General features: G+C 42.0%; 1 protein-coding gene across 1 annotated transcript in view; it reads left to right on the top strand.

The window, feature by feature from the left end:
• LOC148354564 (uncharacterized) overlaps positions 1-25499 on the top strand; it is a 76215-nt gene that overhangs the window by 36187 nt on the left and 14529 nt on the right. The window contains exons 4-8 of the mRNA XM_088350883.1: positions 13159-13681; positions 15245-15886; positions 21106-21203; positions 23429-23543; positions 23610-23659. Of these exons, the coding sequence (XP_088207009.1) occupies positions 13159-13681; positions 15245-15886; positions 21106-21203; positions 23429-23543; positions 23610-23659 (1428 nt within the window). The remainder of the gene's footprint in view (positions 1-13158; positions 13682-15244; positions 15887-21105; positions 21204-23428; positions 23544-23609; positions 23660-25499) is intronic.

A 25499-nucleotide genomic window follows, 5' to 3' on the forward strand; every position in this document is an offset into this window, starting at 1 on the left:
GCCATGAGGTTTTTTAACTCCACCCGGGGGAGTAGAAGCCCACATGAAACCCCACCCCCACATTTTCATATTACCCTATTTTTATGACAGTGTCTATTTTATGTAGCACTATTGAAATACTCTATATTAACAAGTTATATTGGGTATTTATGTGTTCTATTTCTTTTACTTTATTCCATCCATCCATTATCCGTACCTTATATCCTCAGTAGGGTCGCGGTTTTTTTTTAACTTTATTATTATTTTAATTTAAACACAAGGATACTGCTGGAAGTGTGAATTTCCCTACGGGGATGAATAAGGTATCCATCTATCCATCTATCTAGACCTCTATCAATCTATCTATCTAGACATCTATCAATCTATCTATCTAGACATCTATCAATCTATCTATCTAGATATCTATCTAGACATCTATCTATCTAGACATCTATCGATCCATCTAGACATCTATCTAGACATCTATCTATCTAGACATTTATCTATCAAAGAGTGAGGTGGGTGATTTCTTTGCATTCGGTATCAGGGAGAAAAAAAAATATATACATATTGCCCTCAAGCCGGTGCTTGAAATGTCATTTTTTGCAGTCGGATTGACAGCTCACCGATTCAGATTCAGATTCAGATTTACTTTATTGTCATTCGTGTACACGTGTATACAGAACGAAATGTCGATACATCTGACCCGCACAGTTTCTTTGAACGTCAGCCGGGATAGATAAGATTAACCATGTCTTCGTCAGAATTTTAGCGCAGCAGTTCGTCATCTCGCGGTTCGATGCCTCTTCCAGTTGTTAAATGGTCCAGTTTATTGTCCAGAGAGCGAATGTTAGAGGGGTTAGCCTTTAGCCTAGCTGTTAGCCCGGCCCGCTTCGTCGAGGGGTTAGCCTTTAGCCTAGCTGTTAGCCCGGCCCGCTTCTTCGTCACGCCGCTGTCTTGCCACTCTGCTTCGCTGCTTTGTAGGCCGCTGGTCTTGTAGGTCTTGTTGACATAGCAGTCCGTGGCTAATAAACACTCCCGAGTGGTCGTAGCACCGATCGCTTGATGTCGAGTGGTCGTAGCACCGAGCGCTTGATGTCCTCGTTCGGCGGTCATGCCGCCGTCTTGCCACTCTGCTTCGCTGCCTTGTAGGCCGCTGGGTCTTGTTGACATAGCAGTCCGTGGCTAATAAACATCGAGCGCTTGATGTCTGGATGATCGCATATCCAGCAAAAAAAACTGCGATCGTAACTTAATCTGCAGTTCGAGCCGACTTTGTGCGCCATCAAAACTGAGTCGAAGACTGGATCTTATGGCCGACGCGTAAAAAAACCGTTGCAAGTCGATGCAGCCGCAGCCGAACAGGGCGCCGCCATCTTGGTAATCGGGGGTTCAATGTCTTACCCAAGGACACTTCGACATGTAACACGGACAAGCCGTGATTCGAACTGGGATCCCTTAATCCTAAAATGATCGCTCTACCTCCTGAGCTACTGCCGCCCCCTCTATCTATCTAGACATCTAACTATCTATCTAGACATCTATCTATCTCTATCTATCTAGACATCTAACTATCTAGACATCTTATCACCTCAATGATTGTCATTTCAGGCTAAATCAATGATTGGCTGACTGATTGCCGTCTTAATGATGTGAGCTGTCAATCCGACTGCAAAAAATGACATTTCAAGCACCGGCTTGAGGGCAATATGTATATATATTCCATTTTTTTTCTCCCTGATACCGAATGCAAAGAAATCAGGAAAACGCCCTCAAATCTGGTCAGACGGAACAATAAGCCCAAAAATTCCCCACTGATTTACACGCACGGCTGTCACCACTAAGTGGCACTTCTGCTGTATTTTTTCTTCTATTTTTTGTTTTGTTTTTACTGTTTTTAATTGTCTGAAATAAGCAGGGCCTTCTATTGTTGTTCTCAATGAGGATTTTAAAGGAAGCAAAATAAGAGTTCTTTCCTTGAAAGAATAGAGGCGCTTCTAATCTGGAGGAAACATACCGGCGTGAACACCCAACGTTAATCGTCTCCGGGCCCCGCCCCTTCCTATTTCAATAAAAACAAAAAGGGCTAAATCGAGGTGAACCTTGATTTATTTCTCACATTTCGTTGGGATGTATTCTGAAGGGAGCAGTGGGAAAAAAATCAGGGGGCACGAAACGGAACCCTGAGGAACACAAAAGAACTGTTTTTTTTTCTCTTGGGGTTTTTTTTCTTTCTATTCCCTATTCCTTTTTCTTTTTTTTTCCATTTACCTTTTTTATTTTTCACATTTCATTGGACGGAACGTAAAGGTTGCAGTGGGGGAAAATCAGGTGCCATAAAAAAAAACCTGAGGAAACATGTGTTTATACGTTATCTTGGTTTTGTCTTTAGTTTTTAAAGACAAAACGTAAAATGGGCCAAAAAAACCAAGACGCATCTTATTTCCTCGTTTCTCTTTTATATGATATGATATCATTAACTCCAAAAAGACACTGTGTACGTATTTGAGGGTGAGTCTGAGTTGACCCACTTTTGTTATCCTAGCGTCCAGATGTGCTGCAACCAACCGCCCCCCCCCCCCCAACCCCCCCCCAACCACCCCCCCCCCCCCCCCCCCCAACCCCGCTCTTGTAATCAGCTTTAAACAACAAATCCAAGCGTCCGTGCTTTTCTTTTTGCCCCTATTTTGATTTTGCCGGATTCAAAATACGACGCGAGGGGGTCCCGCGCCAGGCCCGCCATGGCGAATCGGGGATCGTGACGGACGTTCTCCGGAGCGCTTTCTTTCCCGTGAATCGGTTTTCTCCATCTCCCGTTAGCCGGACGGTTTCTGCTAGGACGAGCGCAAACATCTTGTTCAAAAGCAATTGGAATCAAATGAAGGTAAGCGTTAGGCTTTGATTTGACTTTGTCGTATGAGTTGGCCTGGAGAGGGATGGGGGGCCGTCGGGCTGTACTTGCTCAAGACACACCACAGGAAATGGTGCCCCTGCCACCTGGGTGTTTAAGGGTGACCCCATTTTGAAAAGGGAATCTTGCATAACTTAATGATTTATTTATACTCTATTTTTTTATAGTTTGCTGTACTCTATTTTTGATTGGTTTGAATCGTATACACTGTAATTGTATTGTTTTTATTTTATTTTATTATATTTTTTTGCTTTAATTTTGCTTTATTCTATCTTTTTTTTACTTTATTTTATCTATTTATTTTATTTGACTTGATTATATTTTTGCCTTTTTATTTTAATTACTGCTCTTTTTTTATCTATTTTATTTTACCTTAAATAAGTGTGTTGTGGGTTTTTTTCTTAATTATCTTAATTTTATTTTTGGCTTTATTTTTGTATTATTTTATCGCTTCTTATTTTACTTTGTTTCATTGTATTTAATTATATTTTGTTTTTGTTTTCCTCTTGTTGCCTTTTTTACTTATTTTTGACAACTCATTTTTGTAATTTTTTAAAATCTATTTTCTTATATAGTTTTATTGTTTTTTATCTTATTTATTTATTTATTTTTTTACGTCAAGAACACATTCCTAGCCACCTAGCCACTCCAGCCACCTCCCACTAGGGGATATGGCTCCGGTATGTGTGTGTGTATATATATATATATATATATATATATATATATATATTTTACGTTTCCATTGTATTTTTTTCATTTATTTTTTTTATTTTCTATTTTTCAACCTATCTCATCTAGCACTTAGTTTTGCTCATTCAAAGCAGTTTTATTCTTAATCTTGCATTTATTTATTTATTTTTACCCAAAGCTAGTTTTCTTATTTTTTTATTTGAAGTACATTTCATCTTATCTTACACCAAAAACACCTATTCAAATAAACTTCACTTAAACTTGACTATATTCCCTGCCAATGGGGTAAATACATTTTTTTCTAGTATAAAATTAGAAAAATGTTTTTCTATCTGCTTAGTTTTGAATATACATGGACTAATTTTACAAGGTTTAAATATCTTAAAACTAGAGAAAATACATTGAAAATATGCTCAATGTTCTGCCATTTTTTGCCAAGTGAAAGTTGAAAATGATGTCCAATCAATCCAAATCAATTTCATGTTTGCTACCAGAAATCAATTCACGCACGGGTTAAAAGGCAACCGAGCGTCCTTTTATGAGACTTTTATTCTCCTGATTTAGTATTGTATACGCCTTTTTGGAGGCCATTTATGTTTTCTTGGCTTTTGTTTTGACACTGTCGAAAAAGTCGGAGAAATAAGTGGCAGCGAAAAATATATGGATTCCAACCGCAACGGATGAGACTTTGACGACGCTAATTAAATAAGGTCGTGATTTACGCTAGGAAAACACGAGAGGCCCGACGCTTCTTGGAAAAAACATCGCTTACTCCACAAAGTTCTATTTGTAAGACGGGGAAATCCGGGAAAAATTCACTCAATTCCTTCCGGTCCGTGTTTTTTTTGTTTTGTTTGGTTTTGTCCCCTCTTGATTTCTTTATAATGTGGACGAAGTGCTGGGGACCTTCAGCTTGTTCGGAAGTCTGTAAATGTCTATGTTCCCCATTAAGATGCAATTTAAAGTTCTTAAAAAGTAGTACCACTATTTGGCCGTGTCTCCTCGCTGCCTCTTTCTAATGTGCGCGAGACACTGGGTCGTTGTCACTTTTAGCCACGTTACAAGAGTCACTCAGCTGGCACGACAGATTCAAAGCATTTCTTTTCCTCATTAGAATACATTTTGATATTCTATAGAAGTAGTAACACAACTTGGTCGTGTCTCCTCTCACCCTCTTCATCGGTTGTGCGAGACACAGGAGAGCTCCAAAACGATCGCATGGAACCACACTGTTGGACTCAATCAACTGAAACTGCTTGTCGTTAGAATATACTTTCATATTTTATAAGAATAGTAGCACAATTTGGTCGTGTCTCCTCTCTGCCTCTTTATAATGTGCGCGAGACACCAGAGGGACGTCACTTTTAGCCACGTTCTAAGAGTCACTCAGCTGGAACGACAGATTCAAAGCATTTCTTTTCCTCATTAGAATACATTTTGATATTCTATAAGTAGTAACACAACTTGGTCGTGACTCCTCTCACCCTCTTCATAATTTGCGCGAGACACTGGTGAGCTCAAATGATCGCATGGAACCACACTGTTGGACTCAATCAACTGACACTGCTTGTCATTAGAATATAATTTCATATTTTATAGGAATAGTAGCACAATTTGGCCGTGTCTCCTCTCTGCTTCTTTATAATGTGCGCGAGACACCAGAGGGACGTCACTTTTAGCCACGTTCTAAGAGTCACTCAGCTGGAATGACAGATTCAAAGCATTTCTATTCCTCATTAGAATACATTTTGATATTCTGTAGAAGTAGTTACACAGCTTGGTCGTGTCTCCTCTCACCCTCTTTGTAGATTGCGTGAGACACTGGAGAGCTCAAAAATGATCACATGGAACCACACTGTTGTACTCAATCAACTGAAACTGCTTGAATATACTTTCATATTTTATAGGAATAGTAGCACAATTTGGTTGTGTCTCCTCTCTACCGCTTCAGATTGTGCTCGAGGCACTAGAGATCTCTGCTTGTTTGAAAGATTATAAATGTTTCTGTTACCCATTCTAATGAAATTTGATTTTTTTTTTTAAAGTAGTAGCCTTCTTTGGTCATGTCTCCTCTCTGCCTCTTTAAAATGTGCGCGAGGCACTGGAGGGACGTGATAACGAGTCACTTTTAGCCACGTTATAACAGTCGCTCAGCTGGCACAACAGATTTATTTTAGAAGCATTTATTTTCCTCTTTAGAATACATTTTGATTTTCTATAGAAGAAGTAACACAAGTTGGTCGTGTCTCCTCTCTACCTCTTCACAATATGCACAAGGCACTGGAGAGAGAATTCCATTGTATTTTTCTTTATTTTCTTTCTTTTTGCTCTAATTCATTTCTTTATTGCTTTACATTTAATGTTAAAACTTTACTGTATTTGATATTCTTACCTTTTTCATTTTTTGCTTTAATTGATTCATGTATTTCCTATTTTGTACCTCATTTTATTATCATTTGTCTTTATCTTAATTAATTGGCTTTTTTTTTGCTTTTCTTTATTATTTTTCTGTGTTCACGTATTGCTTTATTTTATTTAGTTTTTGCTTTTTTTTTACTTTTTTATTTTTCAATAATAATGTATTTCATCTTATTCATTTGAACTGTTTTATCTTTGTTTCATATATTTGGTTTATTTTATTTAGTTTTGCTTTATTATTTTTTTTTTCATGATTTTAATTGTATTTTACTGTATTTCATAGTATTTTTTATTGTGTTTTCTTTTTCTTTTGTTCTTTTTTCTTTATTGTACAGGATATAGTCTTTTGCTTTATTTTTGACAGATTTTTAAAAATTCTACTTTAATTCATAATATTTTTGTTATAGTACTGCATTTTCTGGACTATAAGGCACCCTGGATTTTAAGACGCACCCTTCAAAAACCTTTTTTGTGAAGCATTTTTCATATTTTATCCATCAACGCCTCTGAAATGGAGTTGGGGTTAGGTAGGTGTAGGGCTAGGAATAGGAGCTAGGAGCTAGGGTTTGGCCTTCAAATAAGGGTTTAAAACTTGTTTTATGGTTCCAAAATAGGATTGGGGGCTAGGGTTGGGAACTAAAGTTTAAGCTATATTAGGGTTCTAAACTGAATGTAGGGTTCCAAAATGGCTAGGCTTAGGTGTAGGGCTAGGGTTAGGAGCTAGGGTTTGGGCTTCAAATCAGGGTTTTAAACTTGTTTTATGGTTCCAAAATCGGATTGGGACCTGGATTAGAAACAAAAATTTACACTTGTTATGATGCTATTAAAATCAATCTACGCTTCTGAAATGGGGTTGGGCTTAGGTGATGGGCTAGGGTTAGGAGCCAGGAGCTAGGGGTAGGAGTTAGGGTGTGGACTTCAAATAAGGGTCTTAAACTTGTTATATGGTTCCAAAATAGGATTGGGGGCTAGGGTTAGGAACTAGAGTTTGAGCTCTATTTTAGGGTTCTAAACTGATTGTAGGGCTCCAAAATGGCTCGGCTTAGGTGTAGGGCGAGGGCTACAAGTTAGGAGATTCAACCGATTTTAGGCTTCCGAAAAAATTAGTGTTTGGAACTAAGGTTTAGGCACCTGTTTTTTTTTTTTTTGCAGTAGATTTCTTCTTTAAATGACACTGGGAAAATTGGCCTCGCAAGAGTGATGGATTATTGGCTAGGACAAACGTGTACGAAACCTGATCAATAATACACCTACTGAATGTTATATGACTCAGAAAGCAAGAACACTGAAAATGGTTCGCTTCATTTTAGTATCGGTCGGGGAAAAGAAACGGGTGCCGATTTCCCGGGCCGGACTCTTCCGATCGGAGGGATCGGAGATGTTATCGGGGAGGATGTTTTGCTAGCGGCTAGCCGAGGCGAGCTCAACGGCAGGAAAGCAAAACGTCGAGCCTGCGGATTTGAAAGCGATAGCAATAAAGAAAAGGGCGCGGGGGGTGTCCGGGAAAACGCCCGGCGGGATTTCCGCGGGGACGCCGCCTAATCGGACTGACAGTTGAAGCGCGAGGAAGCCGGCCGTGTTTGTTTGCTTCTTTGTTCCGCGGCCGGCGAGCGCAAAGATGACGACGCGGCTAGCGTGCGCTGTCTCGCGCCGGGACAATGAAGACTTCCTGTATGCGCTCACGTTCCCAAGCCCGGGATAAGGCCGGCCCCAATGACGTTATCCCGATTGCGCTAACGCTAACGACACGGACGCGTTTGTGTTTTTTGACCTTTAGCTTGAGTTCGCTAGCTAGAGAACAGTCCGGATCAGACGGTTTACCGATCAAAGCTATTTTCCTTCCTGAAGCTAAATGTGATATTATTGACTTCAGTTTGTGTTGCGGGATTAAACACTGCGGTTGCGTTTCATCCAGGCATGTTGAGGCCACCTATTCAATCCCAATCTAGTCCGCCAATGAAGCTTATGGAAACATTTCTTAGTATTCGTTTTGATTCATTTTACAAAAATCGAAAAAATACAAAATGACGTGTTGAAACTTTGTATAAGCATATTTATAAAATTGTTTATAATTTGTTCTTTGTATATAGAAGTCATAAATCTGCCATAGATCACTCTGTAGGTTTTATAGTAAATAGTATGTCATAGATTCAAAGTTTAGTATAATTTCAACATCGGATATATTTCTATTAGGTGTAGAGTCATAAATCTTTCACACATGTATGTTTGAAAGTATTTGACACATTTAACAAAAACATTAGGAAATATTGATGTTGTCAAATATAATTGGCTGGTAGGTTTGCAATTTCTTTTTACCGTTTACAGAGGGGTGTTCTTGGTTTGTGAGTGTTATCGATTTTGGGGGTATTTCACCGAAAACGCTCGCAAATATTGATCTTGTTGTGAGTATTGCATGTTGAAATGAATGCTTAGTTTTAGTTGTCTGATTGTTGCTGTATATAGAGGGGTGGTCATAAATTTGTCATAAACCATCTCAGTGTATACGTCATAGATTCCTTTTTTAGTATTTTTTTTTCATACAGTTCCCACAAATGAAAAAAAAAACATTTATTTTATATAGTATAAAATATATATATATGACAAAAATTGGTTGGTTGTAAACCAATGCTGTCGGTTTTATAGTAGAAATCCTCTATTTAGAGCTAAGCATTTTTTAAACCTCGTTTATAATGTAGAGTCGTAAATATTTCATCAATAGCGCTGTAAATTCTATTTATACGGAAAGGATCCGGTTTGTAAATTTTCAGCTGGCGTGCCGTGCTAAAACTTCAATGAGACTCTTAAGGTCACGCTAAATTTGTCCCGAAGAAAAGACAAAAAGCTTTTTGACCACCGCCACCATCTGCTCTCTCTTTCCTCCGTCAAAGACGCTAATTGAAGCTGAAATCACTTTTCTCTCCGACTGGACCGACGGTTGGGAGCCGCGCTCCGATACTTTTTGGAAATAAGTGCCGCCCCGATTCGTACGATGGGTCTCGTCACCTGACGCACTCCTTTTTAGAGAATGGATTAGATGAGAATAGAATAGGAAGTCTTTATTTCCGTGACACAGTGTTGTGAAAACCAAAGCTCCTATAGTGCACGTATACGCATAGAATTTAAAAGTTAGCGGTTAGCACATTCGCGTAGCACCCGAAAGGTCCCCAGACCTGGAGAGGGATGGGCGCTGCCAGGCTGTACTTGCCCAAGACACACCACAGGAAATGGTGTCCCTACTACCCTTGAGTTTAAAGGACCATTATCCCCCACCCACCGCAATATGCAAATTCAAAGACTACAGAAATACTTCAAAAATACCACTTCGTAATACTATCATACAAAACACTACCAGAAAAATATTATGACAGAAATATTACTACAGAAGTATGACAACAGAAATACTACAAAAATACGAAAAAAATAAAACTACAGTAATACTTTACTACAGAAATACTACAAAAATACGAAAAAAATAAAACTACAGTAATACTTTACTACAGAAATACTACAGATGTACATAACATTCTACATTAGAAATACTAAAAAAATACAACAGAAATAGTAAAAAAAAATAATAAGAGAGTATTATAAAGAAAGGGGGATGACCACATGTGCCGTCCCTTCTCAAGGTTTCTTCATTTTCCTCATGTTGAGGTTTTTGAGTTTTTCCTTACCCTCATGTAGGTTGCAGATCAGGGGATCCTGTCATAAAGTTCTGTAGCCTGTACAGCCCTCTGAGACGTCTTGTGATTAAGGGCGTCACAAATAAATGTGACTTGACTTGCACAAATGCAATTAAATGTACACAAGACATAACACAATCTAAAAACCTTCCTGTTGTCCAAATAAACCCGCCACTGTGTTGTTCAGAAATAAAATCCCTAACTTAACCTTTTCTGTACCATGGACCGCTTTCAAATCTGACACTATTCCCATAATAGCAGTTGGAATAATAACAGTAACAACGATAATAAGCAGGGTTTCCTGGGGATCCTTGAAAAGTCTTGAAAGGCATGGAATTTGTTTTTCATCCTCAACAGGAAATTGAGGTTATTCTTAAGCTATGGAATAGAAGCTTTGATTAAAACACTTCTTCTGAGGTTGCGGACGGAATCTCAGAGGGGCAGAGCGTTCCACAGTAACGGGACCCCAATGGAGAACCTCGGGATTTCTTCTTGGCTCTTGGGATCACAAGTAGACCGGCGTTTTTCGAGCGAAGGCTCCGAACAGGAACATAGGGGGAAATCAGATGGGGCGGGTGGGCAAATACTCACTGGAAGTCATCAAAGGAGACGCCGGCGGTCCGGCCAAACAATAGAGTAGGTGGAAAAGGCTCTCAAATAGGTCAAGCGCGCCGGCGCTCCAATGGCAGGACGCGCCTTTTGTCTTGGCGCTAATCTGCCTTTTCAGACGTCATCGCCACCGCCATCCATGGGTTTCTTCTCTTCAAAGCGGGTCTTTGTCCTTGATATCGGAGCTGCTAAACTCGGATGACACGTGAGGCACCGTGCCGACCGCCCCTCGCCCGCTTCCAAACAATAAACGGGACCTAAGACCAAAAGTGGGAACCTCAAAACTGGCGGTGCTCCACTGACCTGAGGACCCACCGTGGCACCTCGATGTCCACTTCTCAATTTGGTTGAATAAAAGCATTGTGCACTTTAGTGCAGAGATCAAAGAATATATTCTCTTTTTTTTATTATTTTTTTTAAAGGAAGCAAAAGGGCTTCTACATACTGGCAAATAAGCCTACATTGCAGGTAAGCCACTTCTTGAACTGCTTTAAAATAGCCACAAGCTAAAAGTCATTTGGACTTCAAATAGGAATAAAACGTGAACCTAAACAACAATACTTACATAACGATCTAGATAATGGCGATGTTTTTATATATCGGTAAAAAGCTAAAAAGATACCATTTTACCGTACTTTCCATCAGCGTGTCAATGGCAGACACTCCTACACTCTTTTTGTTTTTTTTTTTTCCCTTTGTTTTGCACTTTTACTTCCCCTTTTCACTCACTTTCTTAGAAGCCATTATTATGGGCAGAAAGGGAAAAGTAAACAACAAAATCACCATCAAATGAGATGTGGTCCCTCTCCAACACAACTGGGATGGCGCCGATCGACTGAACAGGTAGAATAGCTTGATTGAGATGATAAAAAAAGGCACTCGCATTGTTACCCTCGCCAAGCAACAAGGCCGCAACCTATCGATGTATCACTTTGTCCCTCTATTGATCTCTGTCTCTGTTTCTGTTTCTGTCTTTGTCTCTCTCCCGCTCCATTTTACACTTTTGACAGGAGAAGCCAGGCAATGATAGGAACTTTCAAATAGCGCCTTTAAAACACACTGTTGACAGACGTCTCCTTTTGCGAACCAATATATATTGGTTTTACCGGGACGCCCTGTAAAATGGCAAGCAAATCATTTCCGTGACGAGCTAAGCCCGCCTTACGCGTTAGCGCAAAGCTAGCATCTGTACCAACTCAGGTCCAACTTTCATATTTAAGGGAGGGCCTCAAACTATCATCACCGGCCACAAGTTTGAGACCTTTTCTCTAAAACAAGTGAATTTTCTTGAGCTTTGACCGCGAGAACAGACGCGAGAGCCCCCGAAACCATTCCGTGGTTTCTGTCGGTAAACAAATAGTTAAGCGTCACTCACAAATAAAAATGTCTTTCAAACTGTTTAGGATGTAAATGTAAATGGTCTATATTTCCATAGCGCTTTACAACTAACTCAATGAAGAGCTCCCAAAGCGCTTTACAATGTGCTTCACGCTCACCCATTCACACACACACTCACACACCAATAGCGGCCATGCAGCCATGCAAGGCGCCGACGTGCTTATTGGGGGCATTAGGGATTCAGTGTCTTGCCCAAGGACACTTCCACATATAAAACAGAGGAGCCAGGAATCGAACCTTCGACCTAATGATTCCAAGACGAGCGCTCTACCTCCTGAGCTTATTTGGTTGAGCAAGAAGAAGAAGAAGAAGAAGAAACGTCTGCCGTGGTTTCCCTCATCAGCGTCGGTCTCCTGGCTGCCAAGGATAATGGATGAGGGGGTCCGGTCCTAAAGGGGGAAAGTTCCCAAGGTCGCTGCCCTCTCTTTCAAGGTCACCGCCCTCTCCTTCAATTGCCGTTCTCAAGCTATCGAATGTCAGCCGCCGGGGAATCGGCCAAAATCAGAAAGACCGACTTGCCCAAATGTTTGGTATGTTGGAAAGATTGGACACTGTCTAAGTAGGATATCATTTTTACCCGCCGATAAAATTCTGCTTTTAGAGATAACCAAACCTTTTTTTTTTTTTCAATATTTGCTATAATTATAAAAAGCAATATTTATATATTTTTCTACTTATTCACAATAAAATCCTTTTCGTGGAGTGTGGGGTCTAAATCGACCTCTTACATATTGTTGGAGAGCTAATTACAAGTTGCTGACGCTAAAAAAGATACAGCAGGCATTTTGACTTTTTTACAACTGCCAGTTGGAGAGGGGGAGGGGCCAGAAGAGGAGGAACTTGCGTCCGTCTCCTTGGCCGCGCTCCTAACTCTGGGGGGCCCTTCCCCCACCTAACTGCATTTATTTAAGCAGAACAAAGACAGAGAAAGAAAGAAACACCTCTTTGGACAGTACCGATATTTGAAACAGAAACGTGATACCATCTGGTTTAGAGATACACACTTTTGGGGAAAATCGATTCTGACCAGGAAGGTTTCTTGTCTCTTTTTCTCTCCGGCGACGTCATATTTGGCGGTCATGTGTTGGATTTTATATATTATTCTCTATTCCTCTCCCCTTTTCTTTCTCTCTCTCGCTTTTTCTCTGTTTCTCTCTTTTATTATTTCAGTCCTTCTATCTTCTTTTTTCTTTCTCTTTCTCTTTCTTTCTTACCTTCTCTTTCACTCTCTCGCTTTCCCTTTCTTTTTTACACTCACTGTTTTTATTTATCTCTTGGACTGTCTCCCCTCTTTTTTCAATACTGTGCTCTCTCTATTTAGCTCCCATTTTCTTTCTCTTTCCTTCTCTCTCTCTCTCTCACTCCTTACTACGTTTCCCTTGTTCTCTTTATCGTTCTCTCTTTTTCTTGGTCTTCCTCTCTCTTTCTCTTAAACGGACTAGGGTGGCCCCCGTGACATTTCTTTTCTAGCGTGTGGCCCTCCGCTCAAATGAGTTTGACACCCCTGGCTTGGATCACGATAGTAATGTGGTCCAAAGGAAGGTCACGTCTAAAGTAGAAGTTTCCGGACTTTCCAGAGTTTGTCTGTCTTGCGACAGGAAAGTGCGTGAGATCTTCTGGGTGTTTTCCACTCGGGGTGTTGACGTTGGCTTCACGGTTGTCTGGGTTCCGTCCAGACCACTCGAAGAAGACTCCGGGATGTCCCGGCGAGACGGAATCCGACCGGAGAATCAAAGAAATCCCGCCGAGGTCCGGTCCGAACACGTACGACAAATCCGCACGGTCGATATCGCCGGGGACGAAAAACTTTGGAGCGGCCGTCTCGGAAAACGCCCCCCCGGCTACGTTCTACTTTGTTTGCCGGCGTCTCTCACGCGTTCTTCGATCTTTGTCTCTTGCTCGGTGCTGCTCCTGGTGACTGAGTTTAGAAAATACGGATTCCTTATGGTTTTGGGGGGCCCGGTGAACCCACGAAGGGAAAACCGAACTGGGGGTAGGGGGGCTCAAAAAAGAATAGTTTTTAATAACGAAAGCAGGTAGAAAGTGACAAACAACAAAGACCCCAACCGGAAACGGAAAATGCAAGCAGCAAAGAAACCGGAAACAAAGGAAACGAGCACGGTGATGGAATGAAACGAAAATGACCCGACGACAAGTGATGTTGAAAATATCCTTATATGAAGTGTGTGGGGTTTAGATACACCTCTGCCCATTTGAAACCCCTGTTGGGGCCCTTTGGTGGTAGGAGGCGTACCAGATTGGCAGATAGCGATCCATCGGGATATTTTGGGTTGCCAGAACTGTCTTTGTTTCCCAATGAGCTCAGAGATTTTATGAGAGGAAGAAAAACCTTACTTTGGTTTAACCGGAAGCACCGAAACGAGAGTGCGGACCGAAAGCAAAGCCGGAAAACGTGAAACGTTTGAGGGAACACAAAAAAATGGAGAGATATATCCATTTTTGACTGACTGGCCCAAAAGGGCATACGCAAAGCAATGACGCTTTGCCGGATGGTCTCGGATCAGATACGCTCGAGCCTCGGCAAAATGGCGGAAAAAAGACGGGAAAAGGTAGCAAATGAAATGCAAAATCATTGACGGACATGTTGATAAATGCAAATTTTTCACTTAGTACAAACGGGAGTCTTGGTTTGTATTTGTGATGTCCAAATCCTTTTGCAGAGGTTACAGATGAGCCAAGGTTTTTTTTAAGTCAAGTCTGTTTTCTTATCTCTTATTCTCTTTCTTTCTCTCTCTCTCAATCTCCACCTCTTTATCTCTGTTTCACCCTTTCTTCATCTTCTTCTCAATCTTTCTCGCAAGTTCTCTCTTAATTTCTGCCTTTCTGTTTTCATTTCCTAATCTGTTTTTCAACCTTCATGTACCTCTCGCTCTCCATTTCTCTCTCTCTCTCTCTCTCTCTCAATCCCTCTCTTTCTCGCGCTTTCAATGTCTTTGCTTCTCTCCATTAAATCATCGCTTGGATCTTTCATTCTCTCAATCGTTTTCTCTATCTTGATAAATGTCTCGCTCAAATCTTTCTCTGTCAATTTCTATCTCTTTCTCGCTTAATACTTCCTCTTTCTCTCTCTTTCTCTTTCTAAATATCTTAATCTTTCTCTAATAGTCTCTCTCTTTATGTCTTTCACACTCTCAAATGCTCTCCCTCCCATTCTCTATCCATTTCAACCTCTTTCTCGGCCCTTTTCATCCGTCCATCGAAATCTCTATTTCTCAATGTCTCTCGATCGTTCTCTCTCAATTTCCTTCTCCATCTCCCTCACTCTTAATTGATCCCCCTTTACCCTACCTCTCTTTCTCCTGTGTCTTTCTGAATCTGTCCATCTCTTTCTCAATCTTTCTCCATTTCCCTCTCCATTTCGATCAATCTCTCTCTCTCTCTACGGCTCCCCCTTTCTATTCTCGATACGACCGCTTCCGGAAAAGGACGCCGGCCACTTGAAGATGACGCTTAACATATGAAAGGAGAGGGGATTATTCGTCTTTGGAGTGCTCACCTGGTCATTGTCTCTCCGAACGTTTCCGTCTTCCCTTAGGGACCCGGTTCGCAAACGAGCGTCCGCCGGCTCGCCCGACGCCATTCGCTCCGCTCGCTTCCAGGAAACCCGAAAGCCACCCGGTTCTCTCCGTCATGGTCGGGAATTCCGAAATACGAAGGAACGGGCGTTTCCGTTTTCTCTGTTGTTCCTGCTCGCAAGAAGAGGACGGGTCGCCGCTACGGGAGAAGACGGACGGAGATGCTCCGGAAACGGGCCGTCCGGAGACCGTCCTCGTCTCGGGGAGGGACAACGCCGCTTTCCGTTCGCGGGACGAAGAACTCGCTGTGCCTGGAAAGAACCCGGAATGGCCCGGGACAAGACGGGACGAGACGGAGCGGGACCAGGACGACGCAGGAGAGGACGTGTCTCTTTCGGGGAGCGGCAGCGGCGGCACGCCCGCGTCCGGAAGTCTCTCGGCACGCTTTCGGATCAACTTGATCCCGCCCACGCCCTCCGACGTGATGGAGGACGATCGCTTCTTCCAGACCAACTCGGAGGACAGCGACGAGGAAAGGGAAGCGGGACGGACGGAGGGAGACCGACCGGATGAGAAGGAAACCGAGAAAGAGGACGGGAACGGACACGAATCCGAGACGGTGTCTTATCAGGTGGATCCTATCCGTTGTCTCCCACAAAAACGTGAGTTCACGGCGGTTGACTTGATTAAAGGCGAAAATCACAAAGGTGAAAAAACAGTTTGCTTCATGTAAATAGATAGATACTTGTGTTGTTTATGAACAGATTAATAGGATGGCCTCGGGGTGCTGTGTTGTCGTCTAGCAACAGCGGATTGGATGACGTCACACGCTAGTCCAAAAGTTCGACGTCCCTGCGCCTGATGGAAATCTTTGTTCCCAGGGTTACACTACCTCATGTTCACGTAGATAGCGAGTCCGCCTCCTCTCCGCTTCCCTCAGGCTTTCCTGTCTCTGTCTAACAACGCTGAAGCCGAGTAGCTCCACATTAGCGTCCGGGATGCTAGACGTGAGCCAGGTTTCCGTTAAACACAGCAAACTACACTCGCTGTACGCTTTGATGTTTTTCACCAGCACAGCCGGTTCGTCGGTCTTATTTGGTAGAGAGTACTTTGTTGTTGATGAGGTAGAATTGATTGTATAGAGGGGCTCAAAAAAGCCACCTTAAAGCAAAAATGCCACAAGGTTGGCTGGCCTTATCCCTTGATCTCCTGATGATTGTTGTATTATGAGATCCTGATTTTTGTGTACATTGAATGAATTTGTTTTTGTATAATTTCCCCCACCTTCGAGGAAAAAGGTCTTAAGGCGAGGTGGCTGTATCCCGGGGGTGTCCCGTATCCTCATCATCTCGATTCTAGATTGTTGTTTCGAAGCGTGAGCGAAAGGGGGCGCTGTAGAAGGAGCGGCGTCCCCGGTGCTCGTCAAGCTCCGGTGCCTCGCCGTCTCCTCGGGGAGTCGCAGGAGTTCCCCTTACCCGCCATCCCATTTTTTTTCTCTCTCGGGCTCAGGTTTTCAGTTCCTGTGACTCAGCGGGCTTTCCTCTTTCCCTCTCTCAACTTTCTTTTCTCTGGAATCAGACTATAATCGCCATCGCATAAATCGGTTTTTGCCTTTTATTTCCATCAAAAACGACTTTTCCACATGTTCTTTTTACAGCGGGGGGCTCAAATTCAATGGCGTCGGGGCCTTGGAAGCTAGGGTCCGGGTGAGCTAGGGTTCTCTGTTCTCAAAAGGTACAGTCTTTTATATTTGTCCACTAGAGGTCGTTGTCACGGTTGGTCCTCGAAAACGACAAACTACAGCAAACGAAGCGGCCTTTTTCTTTCAATTTTAGCCAGCCTTCAAGACAATAAGAAGGGGAAAATATTGATATTTTTTAAAAGGAATTAGAAAAAGGAAGAAAGGAAAAGAGGCAGAAAATAAAAACGAATGGTAAAAACGATAAAAGGTAAAAGGAGAAAAAGAAAGTGAAAAGGAAAGAAAGAAGAGATATACGCGGAAAATAAGCAATTTTATCTTTTTTTATTGCATTTTTTATTATTCTTGAGTTTTAGTCTTTGTCTTTTTTTCCTTTTTTTCTCTTAGTTTCTTTTCTTTTTTATTTATTTTATCCTTTTTTCTCTTCTTTCTCCTCTTTTCAAAAGTATTAGGGTGCGTTTCTCCGTATTGTGTCCTCTTCCGTTATGCTTTAAGCGCTTGTTTTCGGCGACATCTAGTGGGCAACTAATACACAGTGTCCCTTTAACTTTCACATCAACTGTCATCCATTCTACAGGACTGTTCGTATTGACACGTGTCAACCATTTTTATCGTAAAAATATAACCAGAAGCAGCGAGCACGAATGTTAATAAAAAATATACAGCGTGTAATTTCTTAAGATTTTAATCATCGCAATTTTTTTGTTATTGAATTTTTGAAAAATATACATTTTTAAAGTTGAACAACAAAAATCCCATGAAATGCAAACAATAGAAAAATTCAGTGCTATAAGTAAATTATAAAATGCAAAATATGAACTATTTACAATTCTATTTTAACCAATTGAAAAACAGATCCTCTGAAAAAGACGCAAAAGAAATAGAAATTAAAATAAATAAGACAAAGATTGAATGCGCTCGGCTTCAGAACAATTGATATCCCCAAAATGAGTCAAATTTGGCTGATTCATTTCCTCTATTATTTTTGGCAGAATTCCTGTCAGTATATAGTAGCCCGATCTTAGATAGGAATAGCTCAAAATAGCTCAAAGTATGTGCTAGCAGCAAGTTAGCAACTTTATTTTAGTCCTTAAAGTCAACCAAAATCAAATGTTTTTCTAACAGCGCTGGATCTTTGAAGCTACTGGGAAAAATCCAAAATTGGCCTTGAAAGGCCTTGTAAAGTGCTTGAATGTGGCCATAAAAGGGTTACAAACCCTGAATTGAGAACCACTGCTACAATAGAACATTCTGAGTTATTTTCTTGATCTGTTTAACCATAACACAAATTTTGGAACGGAGGCCAATTTGAGTGTAATATTATAAAGTCTTACATGAGGATGATGTATGACTTTACTCCCATCTTTCACTAAAATTCTGCAGTCCGTGTTGAAAAGAGGTCTTAAATCAAAAAATGAATGTGACTTCCACTGAATTTTCTACTTTGAGGTTAAAAGGTATGTGTAAAAGGTCTTGTCGTTTTGGTTGGACAACTTCGGAACTTTCTTCTCCCAGAATTCTTCAGTCTTAGGTCCAAAGAGGTCCTAAAACACCAAAGGAGTGGGGCTTCCTCCGAATTTCCTGTCTTGAAGAGTGAAGGCGTGTTGTGTCATTTTGTTTTTGTTGAACTCTGACAAGATAGGGCCCGGTTTTAGGACGGTCTTCTACAAGAAGGATATAGTCCTCGGTCAAAAGAGGTCATAAAACACCAAACGAGTGGGGCTTCCTCTGAATTTTCTCTTTTGAAGAGTGAAGGGGTGTTGTGTCATTTTGTTTTTGTTGAACTCAGACAAGATAGGGCCTGGTTTTAGGACATTTTACCACCAGAATGGTATAGTCCTCGGTCAAAAGAGGTCATAAAACACCCGATGAAAGGGACTTCCTCCGAATTTCCTAGTTTGATAAGGCATGTTGTGTCTTCTTCTTTTGGTTGATCTCTGACAAGGTCTTGCACGATTTGATGACCTTTTTCCACCCAAAAGATTTAGTCCTCGGTAGATAGAGGGTCAGAAAACCCCGAAGGAAAGGGACTTCCCCAGAGTTTCTCGTCGGTGGACTCGACTCCTTGACCCTGTAAACGGCCTCTCAGGTGATAAAGAGAGTGCTAGCGAACTTCAAGTTCTTCAGACAGAATTCCTTAGCGGACACACATAAAGGCGTTAGCGCTCTTATCTGATGCTAAGCGCATCTGCACGTCAAAGCTAACTCCCGCAAACCTCGGAATCAAAGACGTGTCTTTGAATCCTCGGCATGATTTATTTGCCACGTCGACCGTTGGAAAAGAGCTACCGTTCTCCCGATTTATCGAATGCGGTTATTCGGGCTTTTAAAAAGCAGCCTTGTTTCTAGATTGCTTTCCAAAGTTTAGGACTTGTGTTGACTATTTTTTTTCTCAGTCCTTTTAGAAAAACGCGTTTCTGTCGTGCAGTACCACGCGAAAGGTCCTTGGTTAGGGACCGAGTGGAGACATGTGTTGGCCTGGAGAGGAATGGGGGGCCGTCAGGCTGTACTTGCCCAAGACACACCACAGGAAATGGTGCCTCTACCACCCGGGCGCTTAAGGATCCAACCAACCGATGAAAAAAGCCAAAAAGATGTCTTTTCCTAAAAAGAAAATATATTTAATGACCATCCTACTTTAGATGTTTTACTATAATCAGGTTTGTGTTGAATTTATGACCCCCGGTTGTCATCGCAGACAAAATAGGAACTCCTCAATTCCACTGACTGTCAAGAACAGGATCAGGACCCGATCGTGTGACGTTTCTCACACAAGCCTTTATTTTACAGGAAATGGGGAGACATGCACGTTAGCCAGCGGCCTGGCGTGAAACGATAGGCAGACGAGATTGATACAAATCGCCCGAGGTGATATCCGACAGATGGGGTTGATAACGGACAGGACAGACAGGAACAATAATGAGACAGGATATCGAAAATAAACAGGATAAACTAGACGGGAACGAAAACTGGAGAAATAATAAACAGGACAAAAATAGACGGAAACAAAATTGGAAACCGAAATTAAACAGGACAAACTAAACGGGAACAATACCGGACAGGAAATACCAACAGGAACACGACTGAGTCGAAACCCACGTCTTGCGGGGCAGAAGTTCGTTGACGGACTGACAACGAGAGCACTGAGCTTCAATAGACGGAAAGCCAATCCGTCAAGGAGCCGCAGCTGGCGCTACACGGGCGGGGCCAATTGGGCGCCATGGCAACCGTGACACCGACGGACTGTTGTATACATCGTAATCCATCTCTTGAACATAAAATATACCAAATTATTTATTTTCTTTCTCTTTCCGGTCACTTTTTTAAAAATTGTATGACTCGAGGAAACCATTTTTCTACAAATATAAAGAAATGATTGAAAACACAACCTGAGAAATCGAAAATGTTTACGGTTCTTTTCGATTCTATTAACGGACTATGATAGAGAACCTGGTCCATCTTTTGGACCGAGTTTGAAAAAAGAAATCTATAATCTCTTTTTGTTCAGTTATTTTCCAGAATCGACCGCTTCTAGAGAGTATATATTTTTTAAATGTGGAAAGGGAATGAAAACACGATGAGAAACCTTTCCGTTTTTTCTCAATCCCAACGACGGACTATTGAGGAGATGGCGGTCCGTCCCAAAGACCTACTTTCCTAAAAAGGAAATGTATTTCATGACTGTCCCATAGTTGAGATGCTTCTCTATAATCATGTTTGAGTGGGATTTATGACCCTCGCTCGTTATAATAGCGGACGAAAACGGAACGATCGTGCGATAATGGAAAAAATGCAGGAATGTGGGTTTCCCAGGGAAGGAATCGGAATGTCATCCGCTCCGTCTTATTGTCTGACGTCTTGCTCACCGTGTCCGTCATCGCCGCCGCCGCCGCATTTTCCGACAACGAGCGCCTGACTTGGACAAAAAACATTGACTTTATGATTGTGCCTTTAAAAAAATCATACCATCGCCCTTAAATTGCACAAAAGCTTGATGATTTCAAAAAGTCAGTAGAAAAAACGAGTAGGGTTTAGGCTCCCGTCATTTTGATAGGCATTGGATTCCGATCCGTCCCTAATCCGGAAAATGCCGTGACGTTTCCCATGTCACGAATCTTCCTCGTTCGATTTCTGCGGGAATCGCAAATCCACGAATAATCCGATTGTTGTCTTTCCTTGCAGACGATTTAAGCGATGAGAGTTTCTCCGGCATGCCGAGCGCGTCCAATCGGCTTCCTCCGATGGCGGCGCCCAACATGGATGCTTTAACTGGGCACAGGGTACGTCCGACACGGAAGAGATCGTATGAAAGAAATGCAAATAAGTAGAGAAAAGACATTTCCGGTTGTCCTCGTTCTATTTTATCCATTGACATCAAGGGGGTCTCCAACCTTTCTCAAACTGAGGGACCCACTTTCATGTCAATTCCTTTTCATGTGTTATTCCTATGTTGCTTCTATGTTATTACCAGGTTACCCCGAGTAGCGTAAAATAGACTCAGTAGGGTTTGTACAGGGGCTGGAAATCCTTGAAAATGATTTCATTAATATGTACTCAAGGTCTGAAAAGTAAAAAAAAAAAAGCTTAGATTTGAGATGAGCTGTTTGTAAATGCTTGAAATCGTTTACCGACAGTCTGACTCGATAGACCACGCATCGAATGAAGAAAAATATATCGAGTCTGTTTAAAAATGATGCAGAGGCGCCTGCTCTGATGGCTTCTTTATTCCCGCGTGACTAACGGCTGCTGGCATTAAGTCTTTATGGCGTTATCATGTGAATCAGCGTCGCTGTTAGGGGAAATTGGAAAATTGTCTTTGAAAGAGTTTAAAAGTGTTTGCATTAGGCCAGGAATATATGTATGAACCCTGACCACAAGAAAAATTCTACCGGAAAAACACAGTGAGCTATTTTCAAAATAGGTCTGGAGTCACCTGGGTTGTCCTCAGGCAGTGCCCGCGGGCACAGCGTTGGAGACCCCTGATTTACATGCTGAGGAAAAGCAATAAAGCTCTAAAAAGTTGACTAATGTATAAATGTCAGCAAGGAATTACAAATTTGCAGGTGGCGTGACAAAAAAAATGTTAAAAACATTTTCAACAAATGTCAAAAAAAAAATGTATAGCCCGGGGACTTCATGCTCAATTGAGTCCGGGGCCCTTGGAAGCTAGGGTCCGGATGAGGTCGGGCCAAATGGGCTTTTCCACAAAATCAACACTGTTCTTAAAGGGACAGTGTTTGATATCTGTCCACTAGATGTCGCCGTCATGTTTGGACCAAGGAAGACTACAAACTATGGAGACTGAAAAGGAACAAAATGTAGCTTTTTTTTTCACATTTTTTTTACCCACAAAGACAAAAAGAGCAATACAAGTATAAATAAGAATAATAAGAATGAAGAACCCCGCGACCCTAATGAGGATAAGCGGTACGGCTGATGAGATGAGATGAGAATGAAGAAGAAAATAGGCAACAAAAGGAAGACTGGAAAATAATACACACTGTCCCTTTAACTTTCTCAATCATCCTGCCAGCCGCAAGTTTGAGACCCTTTAATTTGTTTGTAAACATTGTGAGGAACCAGTGGGCGGGGCTTAGCCGGGAGGCCAGAGCGAAGGCAAGACGATATGTCAACGAGCACCGCGTCATCAGAAGGGAAGGCAAAGACGTTACGCTTTATTAGTCTAAGACGGAGGCAAAAGCATACTTGTGCTGGTCAGGAGACAGAGGAAAAGAAAGGTGTCGTTGCTGCTAGGTGTGTGTTTGTGCGCCGGAACCGGAGAAAAACCGGAGACACTCCAGATGAAAGAAAAAGAACACTTGTGGTTAAACGCATCGAAGCGAAAAGATTGGACCGAGGCGCTCCTAAGAAATTGCTGCGTTTGCAGCGCACACTTCAGGTAATAAAAATCAAATGTTTATGATTCATGTTTATGACTTATTTTAGCAGCATAATATCTTATTTTCTTAGCTTCAGCTAACTGTTAGCTTTGTGAATAAATACAACAATAACAAGCACACAATCCAAGTCATTTATCAGATACATTCAATTATTCGGGTATTTGTTTTTTGTAGGAGAATCATCTCTCGATGGCCTTTAGGCTACATGCTAATAATTAGCTCAAGCTAAGAAAATAACGAGATATTTTGACAATTTGACAAGTAAAATGGCCTAACGATTTTGATGATTGCCTCGGTCCAATCTTTTGGCTTTCATGCATTTGAGCACATCTTTGGTGAGGAGTGTCCACTGAGATCCCGCAAAACTTCAATTTACGATGACTGAAGGTTTTTTTTCAGATTTTCTTTTCCTCTGTCTTCTGACCAGCGCAAGTCTTCTCTTGCTTCGGCTTTGACCCAGGTTATTAAACAGTCTATACGAAAACGGAGATGAGAAAAGAGCTTTTGAATCCATGTCACTCTATCGCTCGGAAAAAGTCTAAACGAAGCCGGAAATGTTGTCCGGTCTCGGAAGAATGAATTGCGGCCTTGTGTTGACTGTGCAGAGGCCGTTTACTCGTTCCTGCAGTTTAGGGGACCCCCTCCCCGGGACGTCAGACCAGAATCCGGACCGGCAAGCAGCCGGGACCGCGTCGCCACGGCAACGTCGCAAAACCGTCGGTGGGTCTCTTTTCGGGACGTGAATCCGATATCGATTTTAACTGCCGTGTTCCTGTGCTCCTACAGCATCGTGCGGTCTTAAATCTCAGGACCGGAACGCCGACTTCATGGACAAGGTACTGAAACAAAATGTCTTCTTCAAATAGATGGAAGGCCTTGATGCTCTTCTTGCTTTCACGAATTGAGCTTTTAGCTTGCTAGCCTAAAGACGGGCAGCAGCATAGTTTCTGTTTTTTTTTAAATTTGACTTCATTCAGAAGAATTCATCGTTTCGGCTCAAGGTTCGTACGGGTGCTCGAAATCCTTGAAACGCTTGACGCGCTTGCTCGGGTGCCGTTGTCATGTGAAACGTCGTCGCCCCCTTCTGGGCACAACCGAGAAGACAGTTCTTTTGGTATGGTTCACTAAAAAGTAGTTTTCATGATATATTATCAATAGTCACAAGACATTATGCACCAAATAATTGAGTAATTAGTAATTGTATACGTCTTCAGATTCAGATTCAGATTCAGATCTACTTTATTGTCATTCTAGTACACGTGTATACAGAACGAAATGTCGATGCATCTGACCCCCACAGTTTCCTTGAATGTACAGATATAAATAAAGTTGTATTGTAATTGGCTACGTATAGTATTTTACCATAGTGCCGATAGTGCAAGAAGAGTAGCTAACCAGATGTGCAAAATGGGCAGTCAGGTTAACAAGTCAGGTACACAGTAACATTAACACTGTAACAATAACGCTGTAATTACCATAGTGCAGAGAGCAATGTGCAATGAGTGGCAAGCTATAAAAAACTGCCAGTAGTGCAAAAAGTCAGATTAGCAGCCGTTTAGATTTAAGTCAACTATATGTTAGATTGACCATTTAACAGTCTAATGGCCAGGGGGACTAGACTATTGCGGAGCCTGGTGGTCCTGCACCGCACACTGCAGAACCTCTTCCCAGAGGCTAGCAGAGTGAACAGTCCATGATGGGGGTGAGAGGGGTCCCCGGTAATGTTCTTAGCATGGGATAGGCAGCGCTTCTGGCCAATGTCCTGAATGGAGGGAAGTGTAGTCCCGATTATTTTCTCTGCTGTCCTCGTTACCCTCCTCACACTACCCCAGTCGGTAGCGCTGCAGCCTCCACACCACACAGAGATACAGCTGGTCAGGATACTCTCTATGGTGCCCCTGTAGAATGTGATGAGGGAGGGTGGGGGCAGGTGGGCTCTCCTCATCCTCCGCAGGAAGTACAGGCGCTGCTGTGCCCTCTTAACCAGTGATGCAGTGTTCACGGACCAGGTGAGTTTGTTTGTAATGTGCACCCCTAGGAACTTGATACTGCTGACAACCTCCACAGCCTTGTTGTTGATGCAAAGTGGGGCATGGTTGGGCTGGTTTTTCCTAAAGTCGACAATGATCTCTTTAGTTTTGTCAACATTCAGGACCAGGCTGTTGTCCCTGCACCAGCCCACCAACTGCTCCACCTCCTCTCTGTAGGCTAGGTCGTTGTCATCCCTGAAAAACCCATGAAATGTAAATTAAAATAACCCTAAAATAACCTAACCCTAATGACAAATATGAACTCGAAATAAATGATGAAGTGCAAAACAATGAACTATTTAAGAGTTTAGACGGATCCTCTGAAAACAGGTCAAACATATAAATGAAGTCGATGAAAAGCAAACTATTTGCGGAAGGATTAAATGCACTCTGCTCGGGAGCAATCGATATTATTCAAATGAGTCCAAATTTGGCTGATTTTTCTGTTTTTATACATTCGGTACGTTCTGTCTCTGTTGTCTGTGTTGAACACTATGCACTGTCAAGAACCGGAACAGGATAAGGACCCGGATGCGTGACATTTCTCACACAAGCTTTTATTTTACGGGAAACGTTCGGCAGCCGTCTAGCGTGGAATGACAGGAAGCCAGAGGCCGACGAGATCGATAGCAATTGCCCGAGCAGA

The sequence above is a fragment of the Urocampus carinirostris genome, chromosome 13 (genome assembly GCF_059441175.1).
Source record: "Urocampus carinirostris isolate Australia breed hairy pipefish chromosome 13, RoL_Ucar_1.0, whole genome shotgun sequence".
NCBI classification, from domain to species: Eukaryota; Metazoa; Chordata; class Actinopteri; order Syngnathiformes; family Syngnathidae; genus Urocampus; species Urocampus carinirostris.